General features: G+C 31.7%; 2 protein-coding genes across 5 annotated transcripts in view; one reads left to right on the plus strand and one right to left on the minus strand.

Annotated features, from left to right (window-relative positions):
• Nucleotides 1–2,829: 2,829 nt before the first annotated feature.
• LOC148283937 (uncharacterized) lies at nucleotides 2,830–12,783 on the minus strand. 4 transcript variants are annotated; one of them, XM_088242906.1, is made up of 3 exons: nucleotides 12,681–12,753; nucleotides 8,172–8,296; nucleotides 2,830–3,953 (listed from the first exon to the last, which is right to left on the minus strand). In XM_088242906.1, the coding sequence occupies exons 2-3, from the start codon at nucleotides 8,196–8,198 to the stop codon at nucleotides 3,105–3,107; spliced, it is 876 nt and encodes a 291-aa protein (XP_088099032.1). In that variant the 5' UTR covers nucleotides 8,199–8,296; nucleotides 12,681–12,753; the 3' UTR covers nucleotides 2,830–3,104. The 4 variants fall into 4 exon arrangements, 2 of the variants coding, with proteins under 2 accessions (XP_088099032.1, XP_088099031.1); XR_015825465.1 differs by lacking the exon at nucleotides 8,172–8,296 and having other exon boundaries at nucleotides 12,681–12,783; XM_088242905.1 differs by lacking the exons at nucleotides 8,172–8,296; nucleotides 12,681–12,753 and adding an exon at nucleotides 5,634–7,378.
• The window catches only part of LOC148283938 (protein takeout-like), a 39,091-nt gene continuing 33,834 nt past the window's right edge, over nucleotides 12,436–17,692 (plus strand). Inside the window, exon 1 of the mRNA XM_088242908.1 lies at nucleotides 12,436–12,468. The gene's annotated coding sequence lies outside the window, so the exon portion shown is untranslated. The remainder of the gene's footprint in view (nucleotides 12,469–17,692) is intronic.

The raw sequence follows: 17,692 nt of genomic DNA on the forward strand, positions 1-17,692 counted from the left end.
GAGTGCTTTAAGAATTAGAACGAAAAGGTAAACAATGAACTAATAAGCGTTGAATTTTTTCACACAGGTATATAGGAGCGTCAGGACTATAAAGTACATCGAACAGAAGTGAGAGGGAGTTATAGTCTCTCCGCTGTCTAATTTTGAGCCATTTCAGTTGTTATGTTAATGCTTAAGGTACCAGGTAAGATTCCTGGAAAGGTCAAAGTGGTTTAACTTTCCAATATATTTTACAGTACCTGAAGACTTAAACTGATCACCTTACTTTCATGTGATCTTTTTTATTATTTTTAAAATTTTATTTATTTATACAAAGACACATATTACAAAAAAAATAATAACGTATCCCCCACCTATGAGGCCAATAGCCCTGTGTTGAGTTGGGATATAACAATATAGAAAGTGAAAGCATGCATATTATTAAAGAATACTACGAATAAAAAATATTATAGAACGTAAATTTCAATAAATATCTAGACAACACGCTTAATAGTTATTTATATAAATCTATGTAATGTCTCGCAGCAGTCTCCTGCAATGGTATCTTCTCTTAGACAAAATCCACACTTGTACACTTCTCCTGAAGATGGCCTTCGTTTTGAATAATTTAATATGTTCTTCCAGGACATTAAACACTCTTGAGACCACAAAAGATCAATTTCTCTGAACGAAAGTCAACGTGTCTTCGGTATTACAAAATTCAAATTACAGGAAAACCTAGTACGGGTATTCGGTTGGGATCTGCTTGTAGCCACATGACCAGAAATGCGTCACTCTTTAAAAAAATGATCTAATATCTAGTACCTTTGAAAATTGAAACAATGTCTCAGATAGGAAAGTTGGGGAACATCGAAGCATCACTCTAAGAATTAATTTTTGTAAATTTATTTGTATGTAGAAGTATGATGGCGACGAAATCTTTTTTTTTATACATAAGACGTTTTGTCGCAAAAGGGCTCTACACGCGATCATGGTTACTTAGAACATTATCACGTCACATCACGTACGGTCCTTGTTGAAATACGTTCTCGTTTGAGAGTCTCTAGAATGAAACTAACCGAGAACTAACGTCTCCCATAGAAAACGACTTCACTCATTCCATTTTCCGAGTAGCTCCTGTTCTTCTTTGAAGAATTCTTATTTTAAGTTTGAGGGAACATTATAAAGCCGAGGAGTCCTTATTTATAATATATACATTTCACAATATCTAGTCTATTACGTGCAAAGGTTACAGTACGTAATCAAATGAAAGGTTATTGAATTTATGAATTTACGAAAAATTGATTACATTTTTTTAATGCTTCTCCTCTGAATGTATAATCCTCCATGGCTTCTGATTTTCATCATTGCCCTACTCGTACCTAGTGGAGCATATACCACTACATTGGATCTCCAGTTAAGTGCGATCCATTTATTATTTTTTTATGTTCAAAGCATTAATTTTGTGGTCAAACATTTTAATTCATATTAGTAAATATTAGTATTGAACCACTTACCGACTTTTTATGTCTACCAATTAACCAATCGTGTAACGTTCAACCCCTTAGCTTGTCCCCTTCCTAATCCCCACCACCACACATTCTGCAACATATCGCAGCGAGTCAGTGCAGAGACAATGCACCCTACGGAGTAAAATTACATTATTACATCAACTTAGAGCAGGTTGCACCAAAAAAATTTAGTTAAAAAATTGTTTTCGAATAAAAAAATAAAGAAAAACAACACATTTGCCCATTTTTACAAAAATGCAACAATTATTTAATTTTAAACTTCGTTTAACTTAACTTTTTTGGTTCAACTGGCCATTAGTAATACTTACGATAATGATGGTAAATAAAAATCTGTATTGATCAAAAAAAATATATAAATATTTAAAAATAAATTGATTTCATGTCTTAAAGTTTGAAGTTGAACATACATTTTGTTATTAGAGTTGATTCAAATATTTAGTACCTATGCGAATGATGAATTTTTTATTAAATTGGTATCGATTTTAATTATTGTTCTTTTCACCAAAATATTATGTGGGCTTATTCTGTAACTAATTCGTTTCGTACATTCATTTGTATCGTATGAGAGGGTACGAGAGCAAAATACGGTGTTAATTGCGTTAGAATGAGATGGATATATGACAAACGAACAAATTTACGAAACGAAATGACTATTTGTTTAATGGTTTTTTTTATTATTTTTTTTTTTTTATTTAAATCTTAAAGTAGGGCACACATATCATACATATTTTTATGTGTGTTCTAATAATAACATTACAAATATATTTAATTTATAAATTGTTTATCACATATGTCTTGACCATTATTTTAAATTTTGATATGTTTTTTTCTTCATAAATATTTTTTTCCATTTCGTAATACTTTTTAATTGCTTTAAATAAAATTGAATTTTGTGACTTAAGATAAGATACAATTGAGTTTTTACACAATAATTTAGTTTTTCATGCAATGTATGCAATGGTTTACGTGTTTTTTTTAACGTGTTTAAGCTTTTTTGTTTTGTTTAAAATTCATTCTAACTAAATAAAGTTTAAAGTTATTTTAAATAATTGCTACACTTTCGTCAAAGTTTTGTCTTTCTGATACATATGTTTGAGTACATGCTTATTTCTTTACCTCATGACTCGTGATGAGTTGTGTAATTTTTAAAAATGTAATGCATTTTTTTAAATTGTCTTGCAATTTTTCGAAAAAGGTTCATAAATTCACAAAAATATGACTCAAAAAATGTTCATAGTATCTTCATATAAACATAGTTTTTCGTTAGTTTTTAAAAATATTTAATCACACTTTTACAAACCTATAAATAATTACTACATTTAAACTTGAAACAATAATTATTGATATATTTTTATTGCGGTGATCATTGTTTTAACAGTCACATTAATATCAATTCCATCCGTACTTCAGCTAAGGTAACAAATATACAATGAATGGTAGTCCATAGTTGGAAGGGAAAAACAAATCAATGGGAACTTTTCATTCAAAATGCATCGCGGTGTTTGTCCTTCACACATGACGATTATTACAAAAGACGCATTATGATAACTGAATAATAAATTAATCAAATATAATATTAAATAGAACAGCCGTTTACTTCATCGTGTCCATATTCGGGTTTCTGTTAAACAGAGACTGGAGAAGGCCAGTTAAAATGGCGTAAGCCGAACCGAGAAGTTCTAAAATGTAAATTGCACCACTTTCGGAAAAGTTCCTTCTTAAACCAGATCGTACTGTTGTCACGGTAAAATCTTCATCATCTTCAGTCTCTACTTCACTATCCGTAGAAACATCAATTTTTTCATTGATGTTTGTTATAACGTCTGGATCAATTTCTTCCCTATTTTTGTTCGTTTCCAGTTCATTTTCCTCGTCGTCGGGAAGGTCAGATACCGAATTGAAGAAGTTTGATGTTACTTTGTTTAAATCTTGAACTTCACTAGCTTCTTTTTTGACTTGTTCCATCACGGGATAAAGAACGATTCTTTCTGGTTTGGAATCATCTCTTCTGGACGTTCTATTGAAGCTTGGATTTGTTTTAACGTAGAGAGGGTTCGTTGATTCTTTGCTGTTAACCTCTTCAATCTGTACGTCGTTTTGATCAGTTGAAATTGTATCGTCTTCAACTTCTGTGACAGGATCTTCGACGATTTCAAGTTGATCGTCTTTTAGTGATGGTTTTTCCGAAGATATTGTAAGTTTCGCTGATCTTTCTGTTGCACTGACTAATATGAAATGACTTACTACAGGAGATGCAATTCTTTCCAAAACATTTTTGGCTATCTGGCGGTAGACACTCGGTGGAGTTGTGGCAGCCCTTCCTTCCTCATTTGCCATTGGGGTGGTATAAATGCTGACATTTTCGGAATCTCCATCAGGTGCCTTAGTATTTCCAAAAGGGTTGGAGAAAAACAGTGGATTTGATGTTGCACATTTTAACATCTGAAATATTCAAAAAATCTAATTATCTACGAAATTACAAATTGCACTAATTTGTGAGAATAAATACGAAATTCGAATTCGTATTTTTTTTATAGAGTTTTTTATAAAATTTATCATTATCATTCCCCTTTCCGCATCGAATAGTGCTTAGGACACTGCAATTGTACACCAAATTCAGCGTCTCTTGATCATTTTTGTTTCATTAAGGTAAGATGATCAGTATTACGCTTCAGGTGTCAGTCCAGGGACTACAAAATATTCTAGTGAAAAAAACACTTTAGTTTTGTATAAATATTTCATGTCAACCGTATCGGGAATCGAACCCGAGACCTCTTGCACAGTGGGCAAATGCGCTGATCGCTACACCACGAGGTCGACAAAATTTATAAATTTTGAAAAATATACCATTCATTGATCAAGTGAAGCTATATTCATGTAATTTAATGCATCAGAGAGAGAAATCGAGAAGGGAATATGGAAATCTAGGAATCTACATAGCTTATGATCTGTCGTTGGCTGGTCTCTGATATTTGGATTGAAATCCATCCATGTCTACAAATATTTAGACGTACACAAAATATTGTTTACAATAAAAAGTATTATTTTGGGGCTATTCTCAACTAGTAAATAACTTTCCTAGAAAATAGGGTTGGTACCTCGAAACTCAGATCCGTGAGATCGCTACACTACCACTGGACCACAACGTGGTTAATTTTGGTCGTCCTATTATATTAATTAACATATTAAAACAGAGATGGAGAACATTGTAGAGAAGGAAATATAGAAAGCTAGGCATTTATAGGGTCTGTTATTGGCCACTTTACGCACTGTTTAACATTCACCATTCTGCTTATTTTGAGTATCCATATTCCTTCAATTATTCCATCTGTTAATGTTTGTGAAGTAAAAAGGCAGATTTTTAATTGACGAGGGTGAGATTCGTCTAATTAAATTATTTCACCTACTGGGCAACGCCTGAAAATACTTTTTTTAACACTTCGTTTTTAACTATTTAGTTTGATAAACTATAGTTTAGTGTAGCCAAATATATGTAAACAAAACTGGATTTTACTCCCCAGATAGATATTTTATTCTTTATTACTATACAATATGTAAAAACTCATACACAAAATGATTTTTAGAGTCCTCACTATAACGACATGTTTTGGAGAAGACTGAGTGTGCGTGTAGGTACAGTGTTCAGTTTATTTCTAAAATTTCAAGCTTTTCATTGAAGAGAAAAGATTTAAGCAAGTTTTAAAAGTGAAATTACAAAGATTAAATTTATTCACTTTTTTATATATTATTTGCATTGATAACTCTTCTAAAATATCATGTCCTTTTAAAAAATAATTACGTTTCCTTTTAAATTAACGTTCATTTTATTATTTATTAAATACAGCTTCGTCTTAAAACATTCATCATCATCATTATCATTCCCTTTTTGCGCCTAATGGTGCATTGGCACACCAATCGCAGCGTATCTAGATCATTTTTGTTACATGATCAGTCTCACGATTTAGGTACCAGTCCAGGGACTATGAAATATTTTTACTGTAAAAACATAATTTTAAATAAATATTTCACATCAACCATGTCGGTAATCGAAATATTAATTATTATTTATACTTAATCTTATTTTAACTCATAAAAAATAAGAAAAAATCTTAAAATACTTACCAAACATATTTGAAGCAAAATAATTATTTGTTTTGAGCGGCTATATATTGAACTCATTTTTCTAAGATTTTAAAAAGCACTGTTATTTAACTGAAATGTTATACTTTTTTTATTTTTCGAAGGAAGCTTGTTTTGGAGGGATTTACAAATTTAATTTATGTTTTTTTAAATCGTTAGACTTTTTATATTTTCATTAACCGTTATTGGATGAATTAATTTAGGTATTTATAATTAATGAATTTACAAGTTGCAAGATCTACGTGTATGTCAACACTTGTCGAAGTCTTCACAATAAACTGAATCGATCATTATTTGAGAAGTATAAACTACATTGGTGATTTGCTTACTGTTGAGCGGAACATCACATTATTCTTACACCGCAGGGGTAATCAACATGATTTGTGATTTCTTTCATTCATTAAGAATTTATTAAAAAACAAAAATAAAAGAACAACCCGCTTAACCTCGAAACCGGCTTATCAACACGTTTTTATTTTTATCAGAGGTAGATGAAATGAATATTAATATTATTAAAAACTCAATGATATATCCGTTTTTTTTTTAATTATGAAAAAAGCAAGCGAATGTGTGGTAAAACTATGCACGATAGATGTACAAATGTAGAGATCCGTACATTGTGTAAGGCTGAGATAAGCATTATCGACAAAATTAGGAAAGGAGCTCAGCGCTGGTTTGAACATGCAGAGCAAATAGACAGTGAAATTAACCGGGTTGTGGTCATGTGGTTAGTGTCTCGGACTCACGGACCAAAGGTCTGTGGTTCGAATCCCACTCTACCCCAACTTGATTCCATTTTCTAATGGTGAGTTATTTACAACTCGTTGAAAATGTCCCTCAAAATTAAGTATTTGGGTAAATCATAAGAACGCAAATATTTCTTTCTTTTAAAAAAAAAAGAACGGCTAAGAATATTTACAATACGAATGTTAATGGAGGAACACTGAGAAAGACAGGGCATGACCAAATCCAACAAATACTTGAAGATGGGCTTGTCAAATGTCGGAATAATCGGCGCGCGTGCATGAGAAGATGTATGAATGTAGAGGAAGCGAGATCTGTATGCTAAGTTAGAGTGATGTGGCGTTCTATCCTCTGTGTCTACCCTTACGGAGAAACGGCGTTGGTTTGTTGTTGTCGAACCAGTAAATGTACAGGTAACACGTCCACGGAGTACGAATTCGTTTTAGTACGTTTTTTTTAAATCCGCCATTTTTACCATTTTATATTTCTTTGGTGGGCGGACATAAGAGTATAACTGCATTTTTGTTCATTTTGTGATTCATATGTGAAAATGTTCCTTGTACAATAGTATAACCAGTACACTTCTATGATTACTCAAAACATAAATAAACAACTTTTTGCTCATCAAATTTTGGTTTTAATAAAATAAGTATGCACATTTGTGTCTCATCTTTGTGTACATCTTTTTTATGGAAATTAATATATAAAAAAAAAATTGTCATTTCAGAAATATCAATAGATATGGTAGTAACTCTACCCGTAAATAATCTTAATTTTTACTTCATGAATTTAAACACCGTAATTAATAATATTTGTATGTTAGTAAAAACTCATAATCCGACATTTTTATCTAAATGTATCACAATTTAAATCGTTTAGATGACGCGGGTTTACGAATATTATTTTCTTAGTAAACGATTTAAAATAAAAACCGTGTTTTTTATTACTGCAACCTTGAATGCTTTTTTTTAAGAGAGATGAGTAAAATTTATTATACTACTTATTTCTATTTTAAATAAAAACATCAATGATGACATCTGACTGTGCTTAAATTTAAAATGCATCTTCGTCGGCCTTGTGGTGTAATGGTCAGCGCGTTTGCCTGCCATGCAAGGGGTCTCCGGTTCGATTCCCGGCATGTTTAATGTGAAATATTTATTTAAAGGGGTGTTTTCACACTAAAATATTTCACAGTCCCTGGACTGATACCTGAAGCGTAAGACTGGTCATATTTCCTTCATGTACCAAAAATTATCAACATACGCTACGATTGGTGTACCAATGCAGTGCCCTATGCACCATTAGGTGCGAAAAGGGAATGATGATGAAATATTTTAGTTTCAATTATATTTGCAAACCACTGAAGTGCGTTATAACTATTTACTTCTAACGGTGAATGATTTTAATACATTTTACAACAAGAGTTATCCATATTTTAGTTATCAAAACATCTACCTACTAAACCAGTTAGAACAGTTTGCACAGAATTTCTCCCCATATAATCCTAAATAGGTTTAATGAGGATAATAAAATATTTCGATTGATTAAATTTGTCTGTATATTTCAAAGCAGCCAATTCCGCTACTATATAAAATATTAATTTATCCCCAACTCTACGAGAACAAAAGCCCTGTGGTGAGTTTTATAACACAATCAAAAGTGGAAGCATACATAAAAATACAACAATAAAAAATAAGATACAAGTAACAATCCCATAACACTTTTAAAAAACAAACGCAGCACCGTGTGCGCACCATTTCAAATAAGTAAATGTACCCAATGTCTCGCAGCAGTCTCCTCCATTAGATAAATATTCCAATCCAATAATGAATACTCCTTCTGAAGATGGCTTTTGTTTTGGAGAACTTAATGTTAATCCAGGATGTTAAACACTATTGAGGCTACAAAAAAAAAAATATTTACAAAAGTCATTCGTGTTTAAGGTACTCAATCATTCAAATTGCGGGATCATCCTTGTACGAACATTCTGCTGAGATCTAAATTCATCAAAGATATGTAAGAATATCTCATCTCATCTCATCTCACCTCGTCAAGGCAAAAGTCCCACGAAGTTAAAACATATTTACATATTTTTATATAATACACGGACAGCTTTTTAAAAAAGTTTATGTGGAAGTATAGCCTTTTACACGGCTTACGAACTGTCGCTGGCTGTTTTAAATTATGACTTCACATTCTGTGTAACATTTACATTTTTTCCTCCATTTAAACATCCGCATTTCTCTCTTGGTGAATGTTTTTTTTATTTATTGAAACCTGTAGGTCAACAGTAGTACAAAATTTAACAACACATACAAAATTTAACAACACATACAAAATTTAACAACACATACAAAATATAACAACACATACCAAATTTAACAACACATACAAAATTTAACAACACATACAAAATTTAACAACATATACAAAATTACTAGACCAATTACGGGTTTCACATACCAACAGTATAAAACTTAACAACGTGTCACCAGAAGTCAAATTTTACTTTTTATCAAATCTTCTAAAAGAAACTTTTGTTTTTATGCCCCAATATCCAAAATGTGTAGATTAGTCAATTCGTCGCATGACTTAGAATTCTTTGAGAAAGATCTTCAAGCTTTTCGTAGATCTCTTCGCCATTAACACACTGTGGGAAATAAATGGATTGGCACAACTTATCTCGGAATTTTGTATGTTGATCATGTTCTTGAATATATTGTACACCATTATTTTATTGTCCTTGTTTGTCTTTGCTACATAGTCAATTTTTTTATTTATTTAGTTTCTTGTACATATGTTTCTTCATATAACTGTAATAATTGACTTGAGCCGTACATACAGGGTGTTCTTTAAACCCTGTCACATCCGAAACCACGATGATCAGTATGGGCAAGAAGACATATAAGCATATTAAAAAAAATTTATAAAACGAACAATTTTTAAAGAAAATATTTAAAAAAAACAAATAGTTGCGTACTTCTGCAGGGGAGAAGCGAGAGGGGCGCCGCCGCGCGGTTTACGGTATATCAGACTCTCCCCTCCCCCTCCTCGTTTCTCCCCTGCAGAAGTAAGCAACCATTAAATTTTATTCGTTATAAAAATTTATTTTAATGTGCCAATATGTCTTCTTGCTCATACTGATCATCGTGGTTTCGGATGTGACAGGGTTTAAATAACACCCTGTATAATAAATAAATAAATTACATTCAGTTCACAAGGATAATAAATAAATGGAAAACAAAATGAATAGGAAAATAGGGAAGGAAAAAGAAAATGGAGAAAGTAGTTAGAGGAAGGAAATATTAAAAAATGCCAAAGATATTTTTTATTGATTATGTGAAGTGAAATAGCTGAAACCTTTATTGATGTGCATAAATGCCCGAAAACACTTTTTTATTTTTTTAATAAAAAAACATGTTGAACACGTACATCAAAATCTTTGTATGCCAGTACTGGATTTACGTTTTAGGGAGTTTATCAAGATTAAAATATATTTGAACAGAGGTACAGAACTTTTTTATGAGGGGTAGTACAGAATTTGAAAATAAACTAAATTTTATTTTTTAAATTAAACAGTGTTATTTTTATTTTATTTTATGTATGTTCGTAGTTTTATTCTCCTGGCTTCCAAACTATGGAGTATATTGAGACGCTTGTCACGTAATGACTTCTGCAATATCGGTGGCGGCGGCAGGGTAAGGACGTAAGGATGGTCGGCCATACTGCGTACTACTGACCTCAGTTAGTGGCCTAATAAGCAAAAACATTATGTGCCACTGAAGGCAAACACAATGCGAGATGGACAGTATCTCTAGGCTAGAACAAAAAGTCATTGATTGACAGCCAAACGTGAAACAAATTAAAAATAACATGGGTAACTATCGACTATGTATTTCCAAGGATTGCGCTATTGAATCAGATGAAAAGGGGCGTAACTTTACTTTGTTCAAATCCTTCAGATTAAGCGAGAGTGTAACTTTACTTTATTTAAATCCTATTGTCATTATAATATGAAAGGGCATTTTTTTTCTTCTAATCCTATTGTCATCACATTATTAAGAAAGGGAATAACTTTGCTTTAATACCCTTCGTTCATCAGATTAAGAAACGGAATAAATTTACTTCATCCTACTGTCATCATATTAGGGAAATTTGTTATTTTAATTTTATTCTAATTTTACTGTCATCATATTAGGAAAAGGCGTAACTCAATTAGTTTGAATCTTAATCTCGCCATTTAAGAAAGGACGTAACTTTGCTTTTTTTAAAAACCAACCGTTGTCATATTCGAAAGGTCATTATTTCACTTTGTTCAAATCCTTCTGTTATCTTATTAGGAAAGAGCGTAACTTGTTTTGTTTGAATCCTACTGTCATAATTTAGGAAAGGGTTTACTTTACTGTGTTAAAATGCTACAGTCATCATTTTTTTTAAAAGTGCGTAACTTTACTTTGTTAAAATTATCTTGTCCATATTGAAAAATGGCGTAACTTTTCTTTGTTTAAAAATTCTACTGTCATATTAAAAAGGAGCGTAACTTTACTTTGTTAAAATCCTACAGCATAGTATTAAAACACGGCGTTACTTGGTTTAATTCAAAATCATTACGTTTAGGATAGATTGCAGGAAAAGAAATCGGGACGATTTCTCTTAAGAAAATTGGTCAAAACTTTAGAAATCACTAAGAACTTTTATTCAATTATATTTTTCTTTTGTATCTTCAATATTCTTTTTAACTTTCCTCATTTTTTATGACCAGGCCATTTGTTTAATTGTGTTTTTTATTATAATTATTATTTCTTTCTGTTTCTTCTTGTATTTTGGTGTTGCCCTTTTTGTTAAATTTGATTTTCATTTTTTTAATAAGTTTTTGTACTTTTGTTTTATATGAATATATATTAAATTTATAGACTTGGGAAAAAGAAAGAGACATTAGTTTGACACTAGCTAAATTCTCTCCACGCTGTATATATATTTATTTCTTTTTCAGTGGTAGATGTTTATTAATTTATTTGTTTAACTTTAAGTTCAACTAAAACAACTTCAACAACTTTAGGTTCAGTCTAAAATAATCATAAAAATAAGTAGAAAATGGTTAAAATTTTTCTGACATTTTATAAAAAACTGCTTTAATATACGTATATATGTAGACGCCAAATTGTTAAATCAGGCAGCTAGGCTGTTCATTAAATGCCAACATCCAATTGAATGGCTAAACTTCGCTTAAGCTAGGGTTTCCTAGGACAGCGGTGCCCGTATTTTAACGGCCGTAGTGAACGGTGATGCGGTGGATAACCGTCGTAACGGTGACTAGAGAGTGGTTTCCTAAGAAAACGGTGTTATCAACACCATTTAACACCGTTTCCCTAGAAAACCACTCTCTAGTCGACGTTACGACGGCTATCCACCGCATCACCGTTCACTACGGCCGTTAAGATACGGGCACCGCTGTCCTAGGAAACCCTAGCTTAAGTCTATTTAATTTTAATACAACAATATTATTTTTTTATTTTATAATGTGAAGTTAGGTTAGAATACGATAGTTTGGGTTTAGTATAATAATTTTAAAAAATAGGTTTTTAAACTTAAGCAATAACCCAACCTATCCTAACCTAACCAGCCCACACGTTGAACGTTGAGCTATCTTAATTCTTTGAACGAAAGGCCTAGCCATTCAATTGAATACTCTCATTTAATGAACTGCCTATCCGCCCAATTGAGAGGCTAGTTTAACTGTTTAGCGGCGAAATAAATATATACCTCTATGTTTAACTGTCAAATGGTGTTTGAATAGGTACGATTATTTTTAGTAAAAAGCTTGAAAAGAAGTGAGCTCCTACGCCCCTTTTTTCAAAAAATTACTCGCAAGTTAAGATTATCACAATGAAATATTTCACCGGCACGAATGCGTGTTCCAGCAAAAGCGTTCTACAAAAAAAAATCCGCAGTGTTCTTATTGTTGCAATATTTGGGAAACCAGTTTTGATAGGTATGTACCTAAATGCATTTGTGGGAAAATAAGTACATTGTGCATTGACGGAAAGAAGATAAACAAGTCACTACAGTTTAGGTATGTTATCAACATTAATAAATTCGTCTTATTATATTAGGGTGTATTACACAATCGGATTCTCATACTAATCCTTGTCAATGCGTCGTTTTGCGATATTCAAAACACCTCCGGATAATATTGATGTATTGTGCAATATAGTCTCCACTATGGCTCCAAATAATTGTAAGATGGCAATAAATATTTACATTCATATACATATACAGACTTACCTATGCCTATACCGAGATTTTCACAGATTTTACCATTACTATATTAATTCATTTACAGTTTACCTACACCGCTGACTTAAAAATTTAGCACTATCCAATCTTTCCACACATGCACTATGCGCTAGCGCCATCTTTTGAAAATAACTTGAAACAAAAAATATCTTAGAAGCCTTTTTGTAGTACAACAGTTGACTGTTTTACCGTAAATAAATATTTTACTTTTATTTTATTGGGTTAAGGTACAAAAAAATATAAGCATGTTTATCAGCATATTTAAAACAAAAATAATAAATTATTGCTGTGTAAGCTAGCGCTTGAGTATATTTTTTTATGATTAAAGACGATTTGAGTTAGAAAATATATTATCCTTCATGTCGGTAAAACAGCACGTTACTATGGCCAAATAGTTTGGTTTCTGTTGACAGCAACGGCGGAACGATCTGTCAAAAATCAAAACAAGTAAATAAATGAAGTCTTTAAATGAAGTGATAAAACTGAGAAAAATTAACAGATACTTTATGGATGAAGCTAATCAATATTTAACCGATACACTTAATACACTGGACGATTTTTTATTGAATCAAAGGTATATTAAATTATCACTTCAATGCATCTTTCTGACATAAAAATGTTTATCACTTACGCATTGGCTGTTTAAATTTGATCCAGATGTACAAACCATATATGTTGAAAATTTATTCATGGTATTCAAAATATTGATCTTTATAGAAATATATCCTCAAATATGAAAAAACAAAACTGCTTCAATGGCGAAATTCCTCTAAGGAATAGAATAAAAAAACTTTTAGTTTCCGATAAAGTTTACAAGCATTCTCCTCCGAACGAAGATCCTTCTTCTAAAGAAAAAAAACATTTTCAGCGTAAGTGTTACTGTAAAGATGACACGACTCTGCTTGACAATTCAGAAAAAAGATTTGAAGAAGTTAAGCGTCAGCATAAAATGTCCAGAAACTATGACAAGGCCGAAAACGAAAACGATGATTTTTCTGATCATCATTCATCTGAAGGCCTTCTAGATGAGGAACCGACAACATCCAAAAAGATGACTTGGAAAGATATAGAGACAATAAAGAAGTTTAGAGACAAACATTATTTTGAATGTCATTCTATCGATGCTAGGAAATCCGATAAAGAAAAAGACAAACGAGTTTACAGATTTGAATGTCGTTCAATTGAATCCACAAAACAAAATAATTGGAAAGATAAATCTCCGTATGGATTTGAAGGTCATTCTACAGGTCCTAGAAAACCAAACAGAGGTAAAGAAAAACCATCGTACGAATACAGAACTAACAACCAGACGTCATTCCCAGAACCTGTAGAGCACTCGCAACGATATTGTAAGTGCAAATGCTATCGTTGTTTTCCTTTGAGTAGGGAAAGCCAAAACAGTTACCGAGAAGACAAACACGAACGCCGCTTTCCCGTTACATCTGAAATTTTTCATGAAAAATGTAACAGGCATCGGCGAACGCATTCGGAAAATCGTAGCTCGAAGAATAACTACTCCAGGCATGCTGACAAATCTCCAACGGAATCAACACCCCAACAAGTCCTTAGTGATTCGGATGTTCCGAAATACATTCTTAAAATACCGGAAGTCTACATTAAGTTTCCCATTACCGAGAGCATGATAGTTACACAAAAAAAGGGCGATAAACATAGAGTCACTGATTCAAAATATGGTGGGAAGGATCTCGAATCTGACTATCATTTCCGGCGAAAAAATGTCCCAGAACCTGATTCACTAGCTTTAAGACATCAGAAAGGGTACAGAAAATACAAGTGAACTATTATAATCGTTATCTTTTCAGTTTTTTTTTTTAAATCTTTTATATTTTATAGACGATTGACTACGAATGAATCATTACATATATTATGAACAGTGCGTTAAAATCTTTTATGACCTTTATTTATGTATGCGTGACAGAAAGTTAACATTGAAAATATTAGTGTCCATACTCACACAAACAAAAATTGTGTTTACTTGGTTCATTATTAAACATTTTAACGCACTGACATACTTTTTATTTTATTTTATACTGTTTTTTTTTTTACTTTTTATATTATTTACACTTTTGACAATGCTTTTTAGACACATCTGTGATATTTAAAAAATGTTTTTATATTTACTTGAATTTATTTTGTGAATTATTTTTTCCTGCAAGTATTTTTTATTGCTGACTTAAACAGTATTTTGTAAACTGACTTGTTAAAAAAAAAAAGTGCATTTGTTTTATTGTGCAATTTATAAATAAAACATTTATTTTCTAACATACTTTACCTCTTTTCTTTATATTTTTTAAGATCAAATTAAAAATAATAGCGTTATTTGATGGTTAGTTTAAATACATCAAATCAAATAATACACCTTTCATTGAAAAACGTTTTATATGTTAAGTTTCTACTTCTTAGAATTAGGTAAATTATGTCATTTGTAGATTTGAGTTGTTTTACAGTAATAGTTTTACATAAATTTACAGATAAATTCTAATATTCTATGATGGATTCTTCTTTATGTTGTCAGTAACTACTTTGAATATTTTAACAATAATAATAATGTAGCATTTATAAAGCACTGCCTTTATGACAAGTCTTAACATGGGCACTTTACAGTTACTATTTTTTAAATAAAGTATATTAAATTGTCATAATTAAAGCTATATATATTTTTTTCTATTAATCAAATCACTTTACTTTAGAAAATAGTAACTTTAATTCAGTTCATTCGTAAAAATATTACATTTATATTTACTAACCTTTTGGTTATTCATTATAATAAAATAAATAAAAAAACCTTTTTTTACATATATATTATAAGGTCATTTACTTTACTTTTCTATCCCTTTGTATCATCATCATTCCATGTCTCTCTAGTTGAAGGCTCCCTTGTTGGAGCATATGGTGTCCACAAAGAGCCTCCCTGGATACCTGCACTATAACCTTTAACCAGATTCTTTTATAATTTTCTTAACAGTTTGAGATTTTAATTTAGAGTAATCTATGATGATTGGCATTTTGCTGATGTTTTCTCTATAAATTAAGAATTACATAAATTAAATTCCACCCAAATGTAAAAGGATTAAAATAGTAACAATACATACATGGGACAATGTGAAAGATTTTTAAAAATAATTATATTAAATATGTAGTAGTTAATTTAAAGTAATCTATGGTGATTGGCATTTTGCTGATGTTTTCTCTGTAAATTAAGAATTACATAAATTAAATTCCACCCAAATGTAAAAGGATTAAAATAGTAACAATACATACATGGGACAGCTGGGACAATGTGAAAGATTTTTAAAAATAATTATATTATATATGTAGTAGTTATTACTTCCTATAAATGTGTTGGGATCTAAATAATACTCAAATTTTTTAAAGTATGTTTGTACAATTTTAGGCAAATAACATTTATTATAAAGTTTTGTGCACCAATTTAGTACCACACTAATAACATTAATAATGCGCACGCGCTACCGCTTACAGAGACACACAGATGCACAAAAATTGAAGTTTAAGAATAAGCCAAATCAATATTAGACTAGCAGGAAATAGTCTAGTCTGACTCTTACACATCTTTCGAACTTATCAATTCGAGTTTTAAAAAGTTATATTTGAACTGTAATATGACTATCCTTTCTTCCGGGTTTAGCTTACAGGGATTATTACGGGGATAGCGATTGCCTCGAATGAGCAGATAAATGCTAATACTTGAAGATAATTTAATAAAAACATGACCTTTTGCATTATTCGTATGAAACAGAAGATGGGTCTCTGATTAAAAAATACCTAGGGTTAGGTATTTTCTTTTATAAGTTTACTATTATTTTTTATATCATTTTACTCTTCGTATGATATTTTTTATAATTTATACACGTCATCTACATCACCTGGATGAATTTAAATTAATTTTTCATAAACCTAAAAAACTTTTCTGAGCGAAATCAATTTATAAGGTACCCGTTTATTTTATTAACAAAAAGCACAAATTCTCGCGTTCATTTGTATGTAGGTCAATTATTTGGAGAATGTATCTTTAAGATCAATCAAATCGGTCTCTGATTTTATCGAAGATTCGTCAATGTTTTTATAGAATACATAATACCTTCGGACAAGTAACAGCCAGCACAGTATAATATGTATATAGTTGGTCCACTTAAATCAGGTTTACCGGCATTTTATTATGTGCACAAGTACCGGATTTCGTAATGACTTTCCCCAAAACGCTATGAATATTCGATTTGCATCTCTGTTTGTTTACTCTATGGGTGTGTTTTACTGGTCTTACAATACAAGCTACAGGCGCTAATCAATATCAATTTAATATTTTTGCTTTCAATTATGTACAAGCATAATTTTGATGAACCGGGTTGTGGTCCCGTGGGTGTCACGGAATCACGGCTCAGAGGGTTCGATGTTCGAACCCCAATCTACCACAAAATGATTTCCATTTTCATCACAATTTAATTTTTGAGTTGTCCTAAAAAGTTTTATCAATACGATTATGGATAGCCCTTAGCTTCGTGCTGCATACAATAAACATTTTGTTTTTTTTTACTAATGTAGAGTAGACTGGGTACGGTTGTGCCAGGGTGCGGTTGTGACAGTCGTCGCATTAGCGAAACTATAAGGAATAGCGGGAAGGGCGCAAGGGGAGTGAAGAACGGCGTGCCCGTCTAAACGTTTTCCGCAATATTGCGTCAACCATCGCGCGACACTAACGTCTACACAGGCCTACATTACTTTTTTGCAGTAAAAAGTACTACTACTACTACTACCATCACGCCATTTCTCCGTAGGGGTAGGCAGAGAGAATGGACCGCCACACACGTCTATCCTGGCATACATTCCTAGCTTCTTCAACATTCATACATCTTGTCATACATGCCCTTCGGTTCTGTCTGCTTTTGACATGACCAGACTTAAGATGTTGGTTTATCTGATCATGCCACGTCTTCCTTGGTCGTCTTCGTCTCACGTTGCCG

This window comes from Micrasema longulum, unplaced genomic scaffold (genome assembly GCF_059751315.1).
Source record: "Micrasema longulum isolate JH-2025_06_02 unplaced genomic scaffold, ASM5975131v1 h1tg000177l, whole genome shotgun sequence".
NCBI lineage: Eukaryota > Metazoa > Arthropoda > Insecta > Trichoptera > Brachycentridae > Micrasema > Micrasema longulum.

Excerpts from the sequence above, each read along its gene's own strand:
- LOC148283937 (XM_088242905.1), bottom strand. The coding sequence starts at position 5,690 with ATGAGTTCAATATATAGCCGCTCAAAACAAATAATTATTTTGCTTCAA. Across the intron at positions 3,954-5,633 it reads TTTTGCTTCAAATATGTTTG|ATGTTAAAATGTGCAACATC; the intron begins GTAAGTATTTTA and ends TGAATATTTCAG.